Source organism: Neofelis nebulosa, chromosome 10 (assembly GCF_028018385.1).
Source record: "Neofelis nebulosa isolate mNeoNeb1 chromosome 10, mNeoNeb1.pri, whole genome shotgun sequence".
NCBI classification, from domain to species: Eukaryota; Metazoa; Chordata; class Mammalia; order Carnivora; family Felidae; genus Neofelis; species Neofelis nebulosa.
Genome location: NC_080791.1, coordinates 6911860 through 6928418, shown reverse-complemented (window position 1 = coordinate 6928418; position 16559 = coordinate 6911860). Strand labels below are relative to the sequence as shown.

Below are 16559 nucleotides of genomic sequence, written 5' to 3'. Positions count from 1 at the left end.
TACATTTACTGAATACACATAATAAAAAAAGCTAAAGATAGAAACGATATCTATAATTATTCTGAACTAAGAGATCAGATGTTTTGTTTTCTTCCCCACTATGTCTACATGGGTGCAGCATTTTACGTAGCTCATAGTCGATGAAACGTGCATTTTGTTTTTCTTGCTTCATTCTATGTCACGTGCATTTCTCCAGGATTCTGCATTGCTTTTGCATACTTATTTTTAGAAACTGCATAAAGGGGGCGCCTGGAGAGCTCAGTTGGTTGAGCGTCCAACTTCGGCTCAGGTCACGATCTCACCGTTCACCAGTTCAAGCCCCGCATCCAGCTCTGTGCTGACAGCGGAGCGTGTTTGAGATTCTCTCTCCCTTTCTCTCTGCCCTCCCCCGTCTCAGAATCAAATCAACGTTAAAACAACAACAACAACAACAACAACCAGAAACTACAGAAAGTTCAGTTCAATTAATGTACAGGGAAGGGGGCTAGTTCTTCGAGACATAGTTCCTAGAGTAGAGTTCACACCGTATGAGCATTCCCGCAGAGATAGGGATTGCGGACTTCATTGGCCAGAAGCTGAAGAAGAAAGAAGAAGAAACAGGCAGCAATGGATGTGAGTGTACGTGTAGAGTGAGAGCTTGAGGTGAAATTGAGCAAAGTGTGATTATGTTCAAAGAGAGTCCCTATTGCATCAAGGCTCTAAGAAGAACCAAGAGATACAGTCACGCTGATGGGAGAATCCCGAAGTCAGGTAGCTCGGCTGTCCTCTGACGCGAGGTGGGTGTGTCGACGCCGGGGCTGGTGCTGCAGGTTGGGCTCTAGCGATGGGGGAGGACTGGAAGGAAGCGGAGGTGGTGAATAAACGTGGGGCACTGATAAATAAGGTATTGAGAAGTTGGAGACGGCCAGCACCCGGTAGGGACAGCCACTTGGGGTCTCTGAGTCTGTTCGGAAGGGACGTGGCAGGACAGGGGAGTGACGGCATTGGCACACGGAGGCCCCGAGCGGATGTTGTGGGCTGGACGTGACATTGCTGCCTGATGCTTTTCAAAATGCAAGTCTGGGCAGGATGGCCTTTGGCTTCCTTCTCGATTATTTTGTAAAACGACAGTATCGTAGCCCCAAGCAGGAGCGTGGGTTGCAGCCACCTCAGTTCAGCACCTTTAACCCCAGATTTGCTGCTCTGCGGCCGGCTTGCTCCCGTCTACTTAGTGACACCAACTCCCCCGCACTTGTGTTCCACAGAGGACCTCGCATAAAGGGGCAGGTGATGCAGAGTCACATGCCATCCTTCCCCAGACGGCAGAACTGCCCAAGCTCGGACCCCACCCACGAGCCCGACGTGTTCAGCAGCGCCACACCAGCCTGTCACATCATGGGCTCCAGTCTCCCCTTGCTGCTGTTTGTCTCCGTCCAGGGCACGCACGCTTGCTCTTGCTCTCTCTCTCTCCCTCTGGATTAACTACCTTTCATTTCCAAACAGTTCTAGCCTTTTCCCGAAATAGAGCGAAACCGTCTGCTTTGAAAAAAAAAAAAAATCACCACCAGTGATTCAGTTAAGGACTTAGAGCAGCATTTCCATTGGAAAGAGGACTGAGCATGAGAGGGCAGGGAGGAGAAGGAAGGCATGGTGGGATTTGGGGCCTGGCGTGGGGCCGACACACTTGTGCTCTGGGCGCCTTCCCTTCCCATCTCACATCCCAGTGCCCTTGCAGATTTGGCATTACCTGTGGGCTCCTCCATGCACTTTTGTGGTTTGGGGTGTAAAGAATTTCGCTACTTTTTAAAGAAATTCCTTAAATGGCTTTATTTTTGAGAGAGAGAGTGAGAGAGAGAGAGACAGAGCGTGAGCGGGAGAGAGACAGAGAGGGAGACACAGAATCGGAAACAGGCTCCAGGCTCCAAGTTGTCAGCACAGAGCCCGACGCGGGGCTCGAACCCACGAACTGTGAGATCATGACCTGAGCCGAAGTCAGACGCTTCAACGACTGAGCCACCCAGGTGCCCCAGAGAATTTTGTTATCTAAAACTAGATTCAACCGTTTCTTCTCTGCATGTTAACTCTATCTTTGGCCACTGGATGGACAAGTAAGGACCCTGTTATATGCAGTGTTGAATCCCCACTGTCCACACTGGGACTGGTACATGGACATTGCTCAATAAACACTGAATGAATGAATGAATGAATGAATGAGTAATCAGAACTAGAATATTCTGGGTGGCTCAGTCAGTTAAAGCATCGAACTTCGGCTCAAGTCATGATCTCACGGTTCATGAGTTCGAGCCCCGTGCTGGGCTCTGTGCTGACAGCTCACAGCCTGGAGCCTGCTTCAGATTCTGTGTCTCCCTCCCTCTCTGCTCCTCCCCTGCTCAAGCTCTGTATCTCTCTGTCTCTCAAAAGTAAGTAAACATTTACAAATATTTTTTAAAAAAAGAACTAGAATATTCTGGTTTTTCCATATCATTAAACTATCGATCATTGCTCATCCCAGGTTGTCATTACCAGCTTGATTATTTTAATGACTAGCAAAACTTAGATTGTCATCGTATTTACAAAAACACAGCCAAAAATGGACACAGTGGTAAAAACGAAATTCTGACTAGAGCAGCTTTCCCCCCAGACTCCGTTTACACAGTTCTTCTACTAGGTCAAGTTTAGCCTCCTGTCACATGAGTTTGCACTTGATGTGAAGAAATTTAAAGGGCACATTGATATTTTTGTTTCATTTCAGCAAACTCCAGAAGACAAAGAGGGATATCAGATGGCTTCAAGGAGTGACTGGTGAATGGTTTGAAGAAATTCAAAGAAAGAAGTTTTGCAATGAAACAGACGTTAGCCAGATGTTGAAACAACCACTCACATACAGGCTAAGGAAAGGGATGGCAGAAAATGGTGAGGAAAAAACTTACACATCTAAATTTTTTTTTTCTTATAGCCTGGTATGATAGATAAGGACTCCAATGAACCAATCCATGTTTTGGGCTATTTTAAAATCATAAGGTACAAGAGTTTTATAACATAACATACAGTAAGAAGAGTCAACTGAGAATGTACTGTAATGCCCTAGGGGTGTGTTTTTAGAATAGGGCAAGATAGCATAGTGGTTAAGAACACACATGTTGAGGGGCGCCCGGGTGGCTCAGTCAGCTGGACATCTGACTTCGGCTCAGGTCATGTTCTCACGGTTTGTGGGTATGAGCCCCAAGTTGGGCCCTCTGCTGACAGCTCAGAGCCTGGAGCCTGCTTCCAATTCTCTGTCTCCCTGTCTCTCTCTGTCTTCCACTTGTGCTCCCTCTCTCTCTTCCTCTCAAAATAAATAAACATAAAAAAAAAAAAAAGAACACACAAGTTGATATCAAAGGAGACTTCGATTCAGATGTCCACTCTGTCTCTCTGTATTCTCTATTCTTTCAGAATCCATGTGACTGTTTAAGTTACTTATTCTCTCTAAGCCTCAATTTTCTCATCTTTAAATGGGTGTGATGATACCTACCTCATAGGGCGGTTGTATACGTACAAAGTGCTGAGCTGGAACATGGTAAGCACTTCTGTGAATGGGATGATGAGGCAGAAGAAGGAGGAGACAGAGGAGGGGGGGTGGAGAATGGGTGATAGGAGAAGAGAGGGGGAAGGTGGTAAGAGAATTGCCACCTTTCTGGAACTTTGGTAAATTAAGCTCCGTAGGTAAATGCCTTCCCGGAACGTGGCAACTATGTGACTATTCACATGTCACTTACCTTCACCCATCACTTGTGTTTTTCTTTTTATTTTATTTTATTTTTTTTTTCACTTGTGTTTTTCTAATCTGTAGATGAGGATAATAAAACCTGCTTTCACAGGACTATTGTGAGAATAACAGAGTGCGTTGAAAATTATAACCTACGAAAACAGTGTCGAGTATCTTCCACTGATACAGTCACGTTGACTGCTTTGACTAATGTGTTACTTACAGTAGCAACAAGAAACATGTAATAATATTTCCACACTTTATATGGACAACATTATACAGCCCCCATAATAAATAAACCTCTCTAAAAAGACTCACAGTTCAGATTTTGAAGTTAACCCAACGTATACCATGGCTGCTTCCCCCTTCCGTGGAATCCCTCTAGTGTTTATAAATTCAGCATGTCCAAAAGTATGACAGTATTATAGACTTCGTATACGTTCATCCTGCCTTAGGATTTTTAATACTCACATATGTAACTATACATTACCTCTACACCTATTAGACCTGTTTCCGTTATAGGCACGCACACATAGAAACCACATTGTAGCAAATAACACGTACACAGAGATAGATTTTTGATGGAAATAAGGAACACTTTAAATGGCTTCATTTCCTTTTCCTTGACTTTCTTTGGTTGCAAAAAGTTACATGTATAGTATCTGTCACTATGGTTTTAAAGTACTAAAATAAAAACGTCTGAAAGACGGGGCAGCTAAAAGCCACTTGAAAGTTGAATGAGGTCCCTGACACCCCACCTTGGGCCTCGGACGGATTGGCACAGCTGGTTTACAGGGAGGGATGTCCCACGGAACTGTGGTCCACGGTGCATATTGAAAGCCTCCCTGCCCTTTCCGAGCATTTTCTCTGTTCAGCAGAACCGTCAGGGGCACAGAGCTCCCCTGATTCCTTGGGTCTCCATGGGGGAATGCCTGCTGCGTTTTCAGTCTGCAAAGGGAGGTGGGAAACAAGATCAAAGTCTTAGTTCTCGGAGATACATTCACCCGGAAATACTGAGTGATGCCACCTTTCTCCAATGTTTGTCTAGATCGTGTGGAATTACAAACATCAAGATCTAAAACTACACCCCATCAAAGAAACCCCATGTCTGTTTCTTCCCGGCTGAGCTTCAGATCGTCATTTTCTTCCCTGTTCTCATTCAGAAAATCCAGAAGGGAGACTTCAAAGCTTCTGTCACCGGCACAGAAAGGGTGAGTGAAATTCAGATCATGTGACGGCTCACTAGTTATCTGATGTCAGAGGCCGGTGGCCTGTTTTGTGTTCAGAATGTTTAATGTTTGCTCTCAGGCTTTAAATTCAGATAGGAACAAAGGAGACGGGACTTAGCTCTCATAGGGACAAAGTCCTTATGAAACCACGAAACTTGACTCTTTGGGAATCCAACTCCTAACCAATTGCACACGTCGCAGGTAGTGCCCTGGGTGGATGAAGGATTAAATGTTGGGAAGAAATGGGGCGCCTGGGTGGCTGAGTCGGTTAAGCGTCCGACTTTAGGGGCACCTGGGTGGCTCAGTCGGTTAAGCGTCTGACTGTGGCTCAGGTCATGATTTCATGGTTCGTGAGTTCGAGCCCCACTTTGGGCTGTGTGCTGACCGTGCGGAGCCTGGAGCCTGCTTTGGATTCTGTGTCTCTGTCTCTCTCTGCTCCTCCCCTGCTCTCTCTCTCTCTCTCTCTCTCTCTCTCTCTCTCTTCTCAAGAATAAATAAACATTAAAACATGAAAAAAAAATCCGACTTCAGCTCAGGTCATGATCTCGCCGTCTGTGAGTTCGAGCCCTGCGTCGGGCTCTGTGCTGACAGCTCAGAGCCTGGAGCCTGTTTCAGATTCTGTGTCTCCCTCTCTCTCTGCCCCTCCCCTGCTCATGCTCTGTCTCTCTCTGTCTCAAAAATAAGTAAAAACATTAAAAAAAAAATGTTGGGAAGAATCATTGACAGTTTCCCCCACTGCTTCCAGAGGCTGGTGTGTACCCTGGTCAGGAAGATATTTGTAAATGAAAACTACTGTTTCCTTGGGGATATAGGTATCTGTGGTCACAAGGAGAGATGACGTGTAAAGATTGAGGTGAAAGTAAATAAGATGAGGACAGAGAATTGAGGAAAATTGTATTTTTTAAACCGAGGGAATAAATGTGTTCCTGTGACTGGCAGGTTTCAGGACAGCTTCTCTGATGTGGTTACCCAGAGTTTCAGCTTCAGGCGCAGGAAGGGAGGTTTTGGGGAGAGTGGAGGCATAGTTCCGGATCGTTCGCAGTGTGAACCCATGTAAATCAGTTCGTCTTGACTCATGGGTCGTTAGATCGTTTTGTGAAAAACAAGCCACGCTTTGCTTACGTGCCGTTGAGCTGACTGCTAAATATTTTCGGCCTGTCTTCCTGGTTGAGAAGCTTCCCGCCCTCTTAAGGTGTCGGCCTCACATGTGATGTGTCCACAGATTAGGAAGGGGGCGTTGCTGCGCTGGATAGGAGGTGCCCGAGGACACCCTCGCTGCACAACAGCCCGTGGCCTGCCACCGGTGGGCGTGGGGAGAGGCTGCCCGGCCTGCAGAACAGAACCCTGGGCTCCCCTCTCCCCTCCCGGGTGGACGAACGGTGTTTCGCGCCCAGTTCCCACCTGAGCCTGCTCTTGTCTTTGCCGAAATAGTGGAGGGCTGAGCAGCATGTCGGTTTCTGTGCCGGTCCCTCCCAGAGCCGCTTGTCAGGAAGTGCTCTTCAAACAGGTGAGTGGCTTTTGCTTCATGAGAGTGTTTGCCACGCTAGGAATCCCCTCGCCTGGGGGTTTAAAGCCCAAGAGTGTGTCCTTTAAAGGACAGGCGTTTTATAAGGAGAAGAGAAATACTCCTGGCACGTGGTGTAGCTGGAACTTGTGACGTTATTTGTGTTTTCGGTGATTTTCTCTAAGGCAGAGTTTTAGATAGCTCAGCCGTCTCACATCGGGAAACCAGGAAAAGTTGAGGAACCTGTTCATTCTGTGGGCAAGTTATTTCCAAGCTCATGTTGCAAGTCACTGCACAAGTGGGTCCGAGGAGACAGAAAATCTAGATTCTCCATCTGGGTATCCTGTGTGTGTGTGTGTGTGTGTGTGTGTGTGTGTGTGTGTGTGTGTGTGTGTGTGTTTTAATGTATATTAAATTTTGAGAGAGAGAGAGACAGAGCACTAGCAGGGGAGGGGCAGAGACGGGGGAGACCCAGAAACCGAAGCAGCATCCAGGCTGTAAACTGTCAGCACAGAGCCTGATGTGGGGTTCAAACTCACAAACCACAAGATCATGACCTGAGCTGAAGTCGGACACCCGACCGACTGAGTCACCCAGGCGCCCCCGTGTTTGTTTTTTTTTAATGTTTATTTATTTTTGAGAAGGGCTGGGGGTGGGGGGCGAGGGGCTGAGAGAGAGGGGACAGAGGATGCAAAGCAGGCTCCAGGCTCTGGGCTGACACCAGGGAGCACGACAGGGGGCTCGAACCCACAAACTGTGAGATCGTGACCTGAGCCGAAGTCCGACGCTTAACCGTCTGAGCCACCCAGGCAGCCCCATGTTTTTTTGGTTATAGACCAAATTGGAAAAAAAAAAAAAAAGGAAACTTTTATTTAGCAACCGTCCTTCTTGTAGACCAAAATGACTTGTAGCTTTTTTACAACTGTGCGCACTGAAACATAAAAATAAGCATGCAGATGTGAAACAGATTTTATCCTTCAAGTATATATGTGGATGTTCGGCAGTTTTCCAAATGTGTCTTCTCTAAATACAGTTTTAGTTGCAAAGTGGAAATGGAATGTGCGGGTACAGAATATCATGAAGGCACAATTTTTTGCTCTTAAGTTTCAGTAGGTAAGCTGTACAAATATGTCCTTTTCATTTTTAAATATGTGCATGACGTAAATATTTGGATATAAATTCTGAGTGTGTGTGTGTGTGTGTGTGTGTGTGTGTGGCCAGGAGGTGGTTTAAGGTAGGAATATACATCATGTGCTGTCCTCTTCCAGACACTCTTTCCTCTTAAGTAGAACTTGACTTTCTTTGGCAGTTCTGATCTTTTGAAATACAAAATCAGCCTTCTAAATCCATGATTCAAGAGCTCCTCCTCGCCTATTACTGCACCAGGAGGGACTGGCAAAGGGCTCCGGAAAGCACAGTCATCCTGTGCCAAGTAGGATTCAGGTTTCTACTTGCCTAAGCCATCAAGGCTCAACGTTGTCACACTGGGTGCTCTGGAGAACAAGTCAGCAAAGCAGTTTAGAGGATCTTTTGCAAATCACAGAAAGGGAAACAAGCCCTCTGGGCAAAATACAGCCTTCTGTTCAGCCCTGAAAGATGTGAGTATCAGAGAAATTACTTTTCATCTTTTAAGCTGTGGTTTAACTGAGAAATGCTGCTGGATAATGGATAACTCTCCCCAGAAGAAAATGGATTTGGTCATTTCATCAGGTACTCACTTTAAAAGTTTTTTTTTTTAACTTTATTTATTTTTGAGAGAGATGGAGACAGAGCGAGAGCGGGGAAGGGGCAGAGAGAGAGAGGGAGACACAGAATCCGAAGCAGGCTCCGGGCTCTGAGCTGTCAGCACAGAGCCCGACGCAGGGCTCGAGCTCACGGGCTGTGAGATCATGACCTGAGAGGAAGTCGGACACTTAACCTACAGAGCCACCCAGGCACCCCAGGTACTCACTTTAGAAAGGCCCAGCCAGGGGTGCCTGGGTGGCTCCGTCAGTCAAGTCATGATCTCACAGTTTGTGAGTTCAAGACCTGCATCGGGCTCTGTGCTGACAGTGCAAAGCCTTCTTGGAATTCCCTCTCTCTCTCTCTCTCTCTCTGCCCCTCCCCACTCACACTGTCTCTGTTTCTCTCAAAAATAAATACAAAAACTTAAAAGAAAAAGAAAGGCCCAGCCAGTAGAAGTATATGATATATTGAAGCTTTAATGTTCTAATATCAGTGGTAAAAAGCCATGGGAACGTAGTGACTTAATGGAGTAACAAAAAGGCAAAAAGTTTTGCCATTTCTGCTTCAGATATGACTAGTTTCTTCTCTCAGATACATGTGTTTCCCAAATTATCCCATTATTATTTTTTTTTTTATTTAAAATTTTTTTTTTTTTCAACGTTTTTTTATTTATTTTTGGGACAGAGAGAGACAGAGCATGAACGGGGAAGGGGCAGAGAGAGAGGGAGACACACAGAATTGGAAACAGGCTCCAGGCTCCGAGCCATCAGCCCAGAGCCTGACGCGGGGCTCGAACTCACAGACCGCGAGATCGTGACCTGGCTGAAGTCAGACGCTCAACCGACTGCGCCACCCAGGCGCCCCTCCCATTATTATTTTTTTAAGTCTATTTATTTATTTTGAGATGGAGAGAGAGCACGAGTAGGGGGAGGGCAGAGAGAGAATCCCAAGCAGGCTCCATGCTGTCGGAGCCCGATGCGGGGCTCGAACCCACAAACTGTGAGATCATGACCTAAGCTGAAATCAAGAGTCGGATGTGAGCGCCTGCCCATTACCCTGTGACTTCAGGATAATTTTTTCCCCTTGAGATGCAAGCAGCTTTGCTGAATACACCTCGCTCCTCCTCAGACATGCCCAAATTTGCCTGATGCACAGGGTGTACCCAGTTTGGGCGCTCCGGCTGCAACCTCGCATTACATAAGCAAGACATTCAGATACTATTTTGGAAAGTTGAAAAGGCAGATCAGGGGCGCCTCGGGGGCTCAGTCAGGTAAGCATCCGACATCGGCTCAGGTCATGACCTCATGGCTCGTGGGTTCGAGCCCCGCATCGGGCTCTGTGCCAACAGCTCGGAGCCTGGATCCTGCTTCGGATTCTGTGTCTCCCTCTCTCTCTCTCTGCCCCTCCCCTACTCATGCTCTGTCTCTCTCAAAAATAAATAAAAACATTAAAAAAAATTAAAATGTGCAAAAAAGAAAAGGCAGATGGTATTTTTCCCCCCTGGGTTCTGGTTGTTTTATTCATTCATTCATTTATTTATTGAGCCTCTTACTCACTACAAATGCCTGAGTTTGAAGATACAAAAATCTCAGACACCTCGATGGAAAGGAGTAGTCAGAGGGAGCAAGATCCTTCTTGGGAAGTGCTCCTTCGGTGAAGCCAGGTGTGGTCTCCGCAGGTGGACGGCAGCGTTCTGATGACAAGAGGCAGGACAAGGGGAGTGGTTTTGGGTTTCAGCCCGGGTGGCCCGCGGTTCAGGTGATTCAGCTGATCATTATTATAATCTCATCAACAATTTAAAAATAATGACAGATCCTCAGATCCCCACATCTGAGATCCTGATTCGGAAGGGCTGCCATGGGGCACAGGGAGCTTTATTTATTTACTGATTTTAGATTCTCCAGGATATTTGGATGCTCAGTCGGGTTTGGAAACCACAGCGGTAGAGCTTCCTGTTCCGCTGTGGTAATAAGGGTTGTCGGAACTCCTGGCAAGGGTATTGCTAGCCCAGGTGATGGTTTCTCTTCTGTTTTTTTATGGGGCTTTTATCAAAGTCTTACTCTGGATCACGTACTGTGGTTAGTGCTGGAGATAAAATTGTGAAACTAAGGCAAAGTCCCTGCCCGGAGAACTTCAGGCTAGGAGGGGACGCCAGAATCCTGCATGTGGTTGGGTGTGAGTTGCGGCACAGAACTCTGGGATGTGGTGGGACATCGTGGGCTCATGTCTTTCCCACGGCAGTTTTCTGGAAAACGACTGAAAGTATCTTGAGAAAGGGATGCCCTGTGGAGTTCACACGGGGATACCGTCCAGCCTAACTGCAGCCTGGGTGGCAGCCGATTCACCAGAGATGACGGTGCAATGTGGTGAGTGCGAGGGAAGGCGCGTGGTATTCCTGCCGTGAGATCGTGTAGGAGAAGCGCTTAACTCAGACTGGAGGACCAGAAGCCTTCCTGCAAGAGGAGAGCCAATTGTGAATGGACATATAGGACTGAGCTAGGTAATTAAGAGTCGGGAGGTTGCACTGGGCAGAAAGACTGACACAGCCAAGGTGTAGAGACTGGACAAAGTAGAAACTCATGTAGGTGGTTGAGGTTCAGTGCCCTGGTACAAGGTAAGACCCATGAGAGGTGGAGTGAGAGGCCGGTAGAGGCCAGAACACAGGGCCCAGCAGTGCTAAGGATGTGGAGGGCTAAGAAGCTTGGACTTGATCCTGTAGACAGTGGGAAGCCATTAATTACTTTTGCTAGTAATGGCGTTTTTCATATATATGCATCCATATATTTCATATATATAAAGTCACCCACGACCTACTGGCCTGGACAAACACTAAAATATTTTGGTGTATTCCATGCAGGTGTGCAGGGACACATGTATATTTTACCCATTGATAGCTGTTAAACAGAGGAATGACATAATCAGATCGTCACTTTAGAAAGATCACTTCAGCTCGGCGCTTCTCAGTCAGGGGCAATTTTGCCCCGCAAAAGACATTTGGCAATGTCCGAAGCCATTTCTGCTTTTCGCAACTGGAGGGTGAGAACTTAGGGTGTCTCGTAGGTAGGGGTCAGAAATGTTGCTAAGTATCCCCAAAGAAATACCAGTAGAGCCAAGGCTGGGAAAGTGATCCAGGTGCGGCCCCAAGAACAGACTTGAGGGGACAGAGCTCGAGTCAGACCAGGTAGGGTAGTGCTGAGAGAGTGGCAGCCTGAACTAAGGAGGCAGGCCAGAGGAGAGCAAAAGGCAGACAGATTCGTGCACGGATTTAGATTGTGGAATCATGAGAACCTGGTAATTGGATGTGTCGGGTGAAGATGAAGGAAGAATGGAGATGAACTCTCCTCTCTGCTTAGGAAGCTGTCGGTTGGTGGGGAAGAAATATAAGAGGAGGGGCAGATATGAGGATAAAAATGAACACATTTGCTGATTTCTTCAACGAAGAGGGCTCAAGGAATACCGCTCATGGCTCTGAGGAGCAAAGCTTACAGCTCTTGGTTTCCCGGGTTTTGGTCTTTTGAGGACAACAAAAAGGAAATAGAGAAACATAATAGTGCTAAGATGGGGGGCAGTTCCACATGCTCTGGGAGCACATATGTTGTGTTTGTTAGATTGTCTTGAGCCTGGAAAGCTCTTCCAGGGAAAATGTTCAAGGACAAGAGTTATCCGGGCAAACAGGTGGTAGAAAAATGTTTCGGGCAAACTCTGTGCACATGCTCAGAGGTGTGCCGATTCCTCATGGCAGAGGGATATGCAAAGGTGAGAGACGAGGCTGGGAAGTGTGTGGGGACTAGATGGTGTAGGGCCTTACGAATGCAGAGAAGAACTTGAACTTTCACCTGGGAGCAAATAAAAATCATGTAAAATGTTCAACAGGGAAGTAGTGTGATGCACTTTGTCCTGATCACTCTGGCTGAAGTATGGAGAATGGACTGGATTGGAACAAAACTTGGAGGGAGAGGGACAAGAAAAGGACTAGTGCAGAAACAAAGCAGATGATAAATGTCTTGCGTGGGGTACAAATGGGGGGATGTAGAGCTATGGGTGGTTTTGAAAGGGATTTCTGAGTTTGAATCAACAGGATCTGTTGGTTGATTGGATGGGAAGGAGTAGTCATGCAGGAGGACCATGCAGAAGTCCATTTTGGACATGAGGGTCTGACTTGCCCATGGTCATCCAGATGGAGTTCTTCCATGGCCAATGCTTAGAACATGTTCCATCAGTATGTGGGGGAAGTCACCTGGGGTTCTGGTTTTTAAAAAGAATATTCCTTGGTTTTTTTTAAATTTTTTTTTAATGTTTTTAAATTTATTTTTGAGACAGAGAGAGACAGAGCATGAACGGGGAGGGGCAGAGAGAGAGGGAGACAGAATCAGAAGCAGGCTCCAGGCTCTGAGCCATCAGCCCAGAGACCGACGCGGGGCTCGAGCTCACGGACCGCGAGATCGTGACCTGAGCTGAAGTCGGATGCTTAACCGACTGAGCCACCCAGGCGCCCCTTCCTTGTTTGTTTTTGAGAGGGAGAGAGAGAGAGACAGAGAGAGACAGAGAGAGAGAGCGAGCAGGAGAGGGGCAGAGGGAGAGGGACAGAGAAAGAATCCCAAGCAGGCTCCACACTCGGCGCAGAGCCCAACGTGTGGGGCTCGATCTCATGACCCTGGGATCATGACCTAAGCCGAAATCAAGACTTGGATGGTTAACCAACTGGCTAAGACACCCAGGTGCCCCTTTAAAAATAATATTCTTGAGCCACACTCTAATCTACTGAGTGAGAATTTCTGAATGGTATCTGCAAAGGTATAGAGACGAGAAGATTTTATGGAAGTGAAATAAATTCGGTAAGCCTAGCATATAGGTACCTACAGATGACTGGAGGGCGGGGCAATAAGGCTTGAAAGGTGAGGGGTGGTCTAGGAGGCTCATCAGATAAAAGAGTCTTGTGTCAAGTGAAGATTTTGGATAATACCTTGTAAGATGTTAAGCAGGGGATTGATATGATCACATTTGCGTTTTAGACAGATCTCTGTGGGTAGTGTAAAGGATGGAGAAGAGTCTAGGAGAGAAATGATAGTTTAGTCGGCAGAGTGAGTGAGCTAGAGACGTGGGGTTGGATGTGAGAGATCTTGAAGATAGGGCATCAGGAGGGCTTGCGAGCAAATGCAGAAGATGAGGTAGCCACGTGTCCCATGAAGTCGCCGGGTCCATGGACTCTTACCAGCCTTGCTTCCAGTGACCCCACTGCTGCTTTTATTTTTTATTTAAAAAAAATTTTTTTTTAACACTTACTTATTTTTTTGAGACAGAGGGAGACAGAGCATGAACAGGGGAGGGTCAGAGAAAGAGGGAGACACAGAATCTGAAACGGGCTCCAGGCTCTGAGCTGTCAGCACAGAGCCCGACGCGGGGCTCGAACTCATGGACTGTGAGATCATGACCTGAGCAAAGTCAGGTGCCCCACCGACTGAGCCACCCAGGTGCCCCCCACTGCTGCTTTTGTTCGCTCTGCCAGCGAGAGCTGTTCACATCAGAAACATGAATTCACCTTTAGGAGGGTCTGGGAGTGGGTGCAGAGACTCTGTGCCTCCAAGCCACTTGAGTCCTGTGCCCGGCCAGCAAATCCACAAGGTCACCCACGCTCGGCCTTGCACACCATTAGGGGAGGGGCGGGGGGGAGGGCACGCATCCCCTCCCCACCCCCTGCCCCACTCACAGCTCGCCTCACCGTCGGTGCCTCTCCATCCCAGTCATGCTCCTGCTATCCTATGGGTCACATCATCCTCCCTCCTGCCCTCCTTGGGGACAATATCCCTGCCCCGGCTGGTGAGCTGCGTGGGTGCTCTGTGGGCACTGCAGCCCCCAGGGCTCTGGAAAGAGTCTTCACAATCTGGTATGTTCTCTTGGCTCCGGCAGATTGAATTACTTTCCAGTTCCCAAGCGGCCTGGCTCCTTCCCATATCTGGGCCCTTCCTCCTGCTGTTTTCCACCTTTCATACCAGTTCAACTGTATTTCTTCTCTTTGTGTATCTACTCTTTCCTACTGTTTGATTTGGATATCTTTAACATATAAACATTGTTTGGCCTCCCAGATTTTATGCCCAACTCTGGGGAACCACGAAGCAGCTAGGAGTTCAAATAAAAGAAAACTGCATCTTTCCAGTTTTGACTGATCTGACCTGAAGTCCCAGTTTGTTAATTCTTGATTCCCTTTGCTGTTCTCTTGGGGGAAGACAGGACCTCATCTTGTACAGAGCAGTGAATCATTGCCGTCTATTAAATCTTGAGCTGTAATTCAGGCAGAGCGCTGCTTGGCACAGGATTATGGATCTAAAAGATTAAAATCGATCTCAGTTTGGGACCCATGTCTTGTAAATTTTTTACCTACTGAATTTGAGTGAAGCAACATAAAGGGTAAAAGCATAATTATTTTCCAAGATGGCTTCATAGCAAATAAGGCACCTTTTTCTTTTAAATGTTCATTCATTTTTGAAAGAGAGACATGTAGCACGAGTGGGGGAGGGCAGAGAGAGAGGGAGACACAGAATCTGAAGCAGGCTCCAGACCCTGAGCTGTCAGCACAGAGACTGATGCCAGGCCCGAACTCACAAACTCTGAGATCATGACCCGAGCCAAAGTCAAACGTGCAACTGACTGAGCCAGCCAGGCGCCCCAAATAAGGCATCTTTATAAAAATAAACATCCAGAAGCCACCTTTACAGGGCTTGCTTTCTAAAGATTCCTTTGTGAATTGTCGTGTCTGGCCCTGACCCTCTTTAAAATAAAAATGTACGGAAATCTATTTCCCATTTGCAAGAAGAGTCCATGTGCCTTACTTAAGAAGGAGTGCTCAGGATTTAATGAGCCTGTGGCCAGCTCTAAGCTCATGACTAACTGTGTACATCAGGCAGTGTCTTCTAACTTCTCTGTAAAATGACAGCAGTCATAGTATCCCCTTCTAAAGAGTGACGTATTGAAATGAGATAACATGCGTGTAGAGCCCGAGAACACTGACATATAGTAAGCGCTCGACACGTGTAACTATTTTTGTTTTTATGTCTTTGTGCTGCGTTCCAATCCAAATCCGGTATTAGGTAATTTCTTCTTGGCTGCCTGACATATGAAGATGTAAAATGTTGAGCCTAAACAATCATAGGAAAAAGTTTCTGAAATTTTTTCAACAAGCATTAGCCAAGAAGTATCTCCCTAGAGAACATTAGAAATATATCTTCTCAAGATACCAAGATATCACGGCAGAGGTACTGTTGATTGCTTGTCCTCCTGGTGAAAGCGAGGCACTTGTTCAAAGAAATTATTTCACATTTTTTCCACAGATGTGACAGCCATGCAGGACCTTCGGTGTCTGTGAGGCGAACCGCTACGGTGAGTAACCAGAAGCGAAACGCTACGCTCAGGAATTGTGCCTTAATGAGCCCCCTCGTTGGCCACCTATGTAAATAGGCTTCTCCTTGGCTCAGTTTTACATTTACCTTAGACATCTTAGATTTCTCCTAGGGAGTTTAAAGTTTCCCAACTGTGGTGGGTTTCTAGGACTGAGGCCATCGTGTACCACTCACCCCCTCAGCGGCATCTCTGACACTCTCCCACGGGCCACCCCTGTATATCCCTAAAGCACTGGGCAGAGGAAGACGTGAGAGGCATTCACTGCCACCCTTACAACATCATTTGCGTTCAGAGTGGAAGCGAGGATTGGCTGGAGCAAGTTCACGTGGGGCGACTGACCCAACATAACCCTCCACCAAGGGCTTAGACTTCAGTTTATCTGTTCACATGCTTACAAGATGGAGAAGCTGTAAGTCTTTGTGTCTCGCTTTTTCATGGTCTTAACTTTTGATCTTCACGTGCTTCTGTCTTACTGTGTGACTCATGTGTTTGGGAGATGAAAGAGAATGTTGGAAAGGCCCCAAGAGTGCAGGAGGAGGATAGAGGCAGTTTTCAATTTATTGCGGTCCTGGTACCAGTGCCCACATTTCTCTCGCTCTCGCCCTGTGCCCCGCCTTTTTTTTTTTTTCCCAAAAAGCATGGTAGAATTCTAGTGAGGAGTACCTACAAACAGGGCTTCTTTATTTCAGAAACTTTTAAAAGAGAGTCCCCTTTCTTCTTCAGCCTAATGCTACCTCTTTGTGGACAACATGAGCCCTGTCTCCTCTACATGCTTGAGCCCCGGCCAGATGACCAGCACCAATAACTGCTTCCCTCTCTTTGCGAAGCTGCCATCATCCAGGCACCTGATGTAGATCATTTCGCTTGATCCCCAGAGACAATCTGTAAAGTAGACTATTATTATCCCCATTTGAAAGATGAAGAAACTGAGGTTCAGAGAACTTGAAGATCATGTTCAAGGTCACTGGTGAATGGTAGA

The 16559-nt window shown here is 46.9% G+C and overlaps 1 protein-coding gene across 6 annotated transcripts in view; it reads left to right on the top strand.

Moving 5' to 3' along the window:
- EXPH5 (exophilin 5) overlaps positions 1-16559 on the top strand; it is an 80781-nt gene that overhangs the window by 44238 nt on the left and 19984 nt on the right. For 4 of the 6 annotated variants that reach the window (XM_058686673.1, XM_058686672.1, XM_058686674.1 and 1 more), the window contains 3 exons: positions 2732-2892; positions 4776-4938; positions 15511-15559. In XM_058686673.1, coding sequence (XP_058542656.1) covers positions 2732-2892; positions 4776-4938; positions 15511-15559 — 373 coding nt within the window. Of the gene's footprint in view, positions 1-2731; positions 2893-4775; positions 4939-5663; positions 6464-15510; positions 15560-16559 lie in introns of those variants that run through there. The other 2 variants (XM_058686676.1, XM_058686678.1) reach the window with 2 other exon arrangements.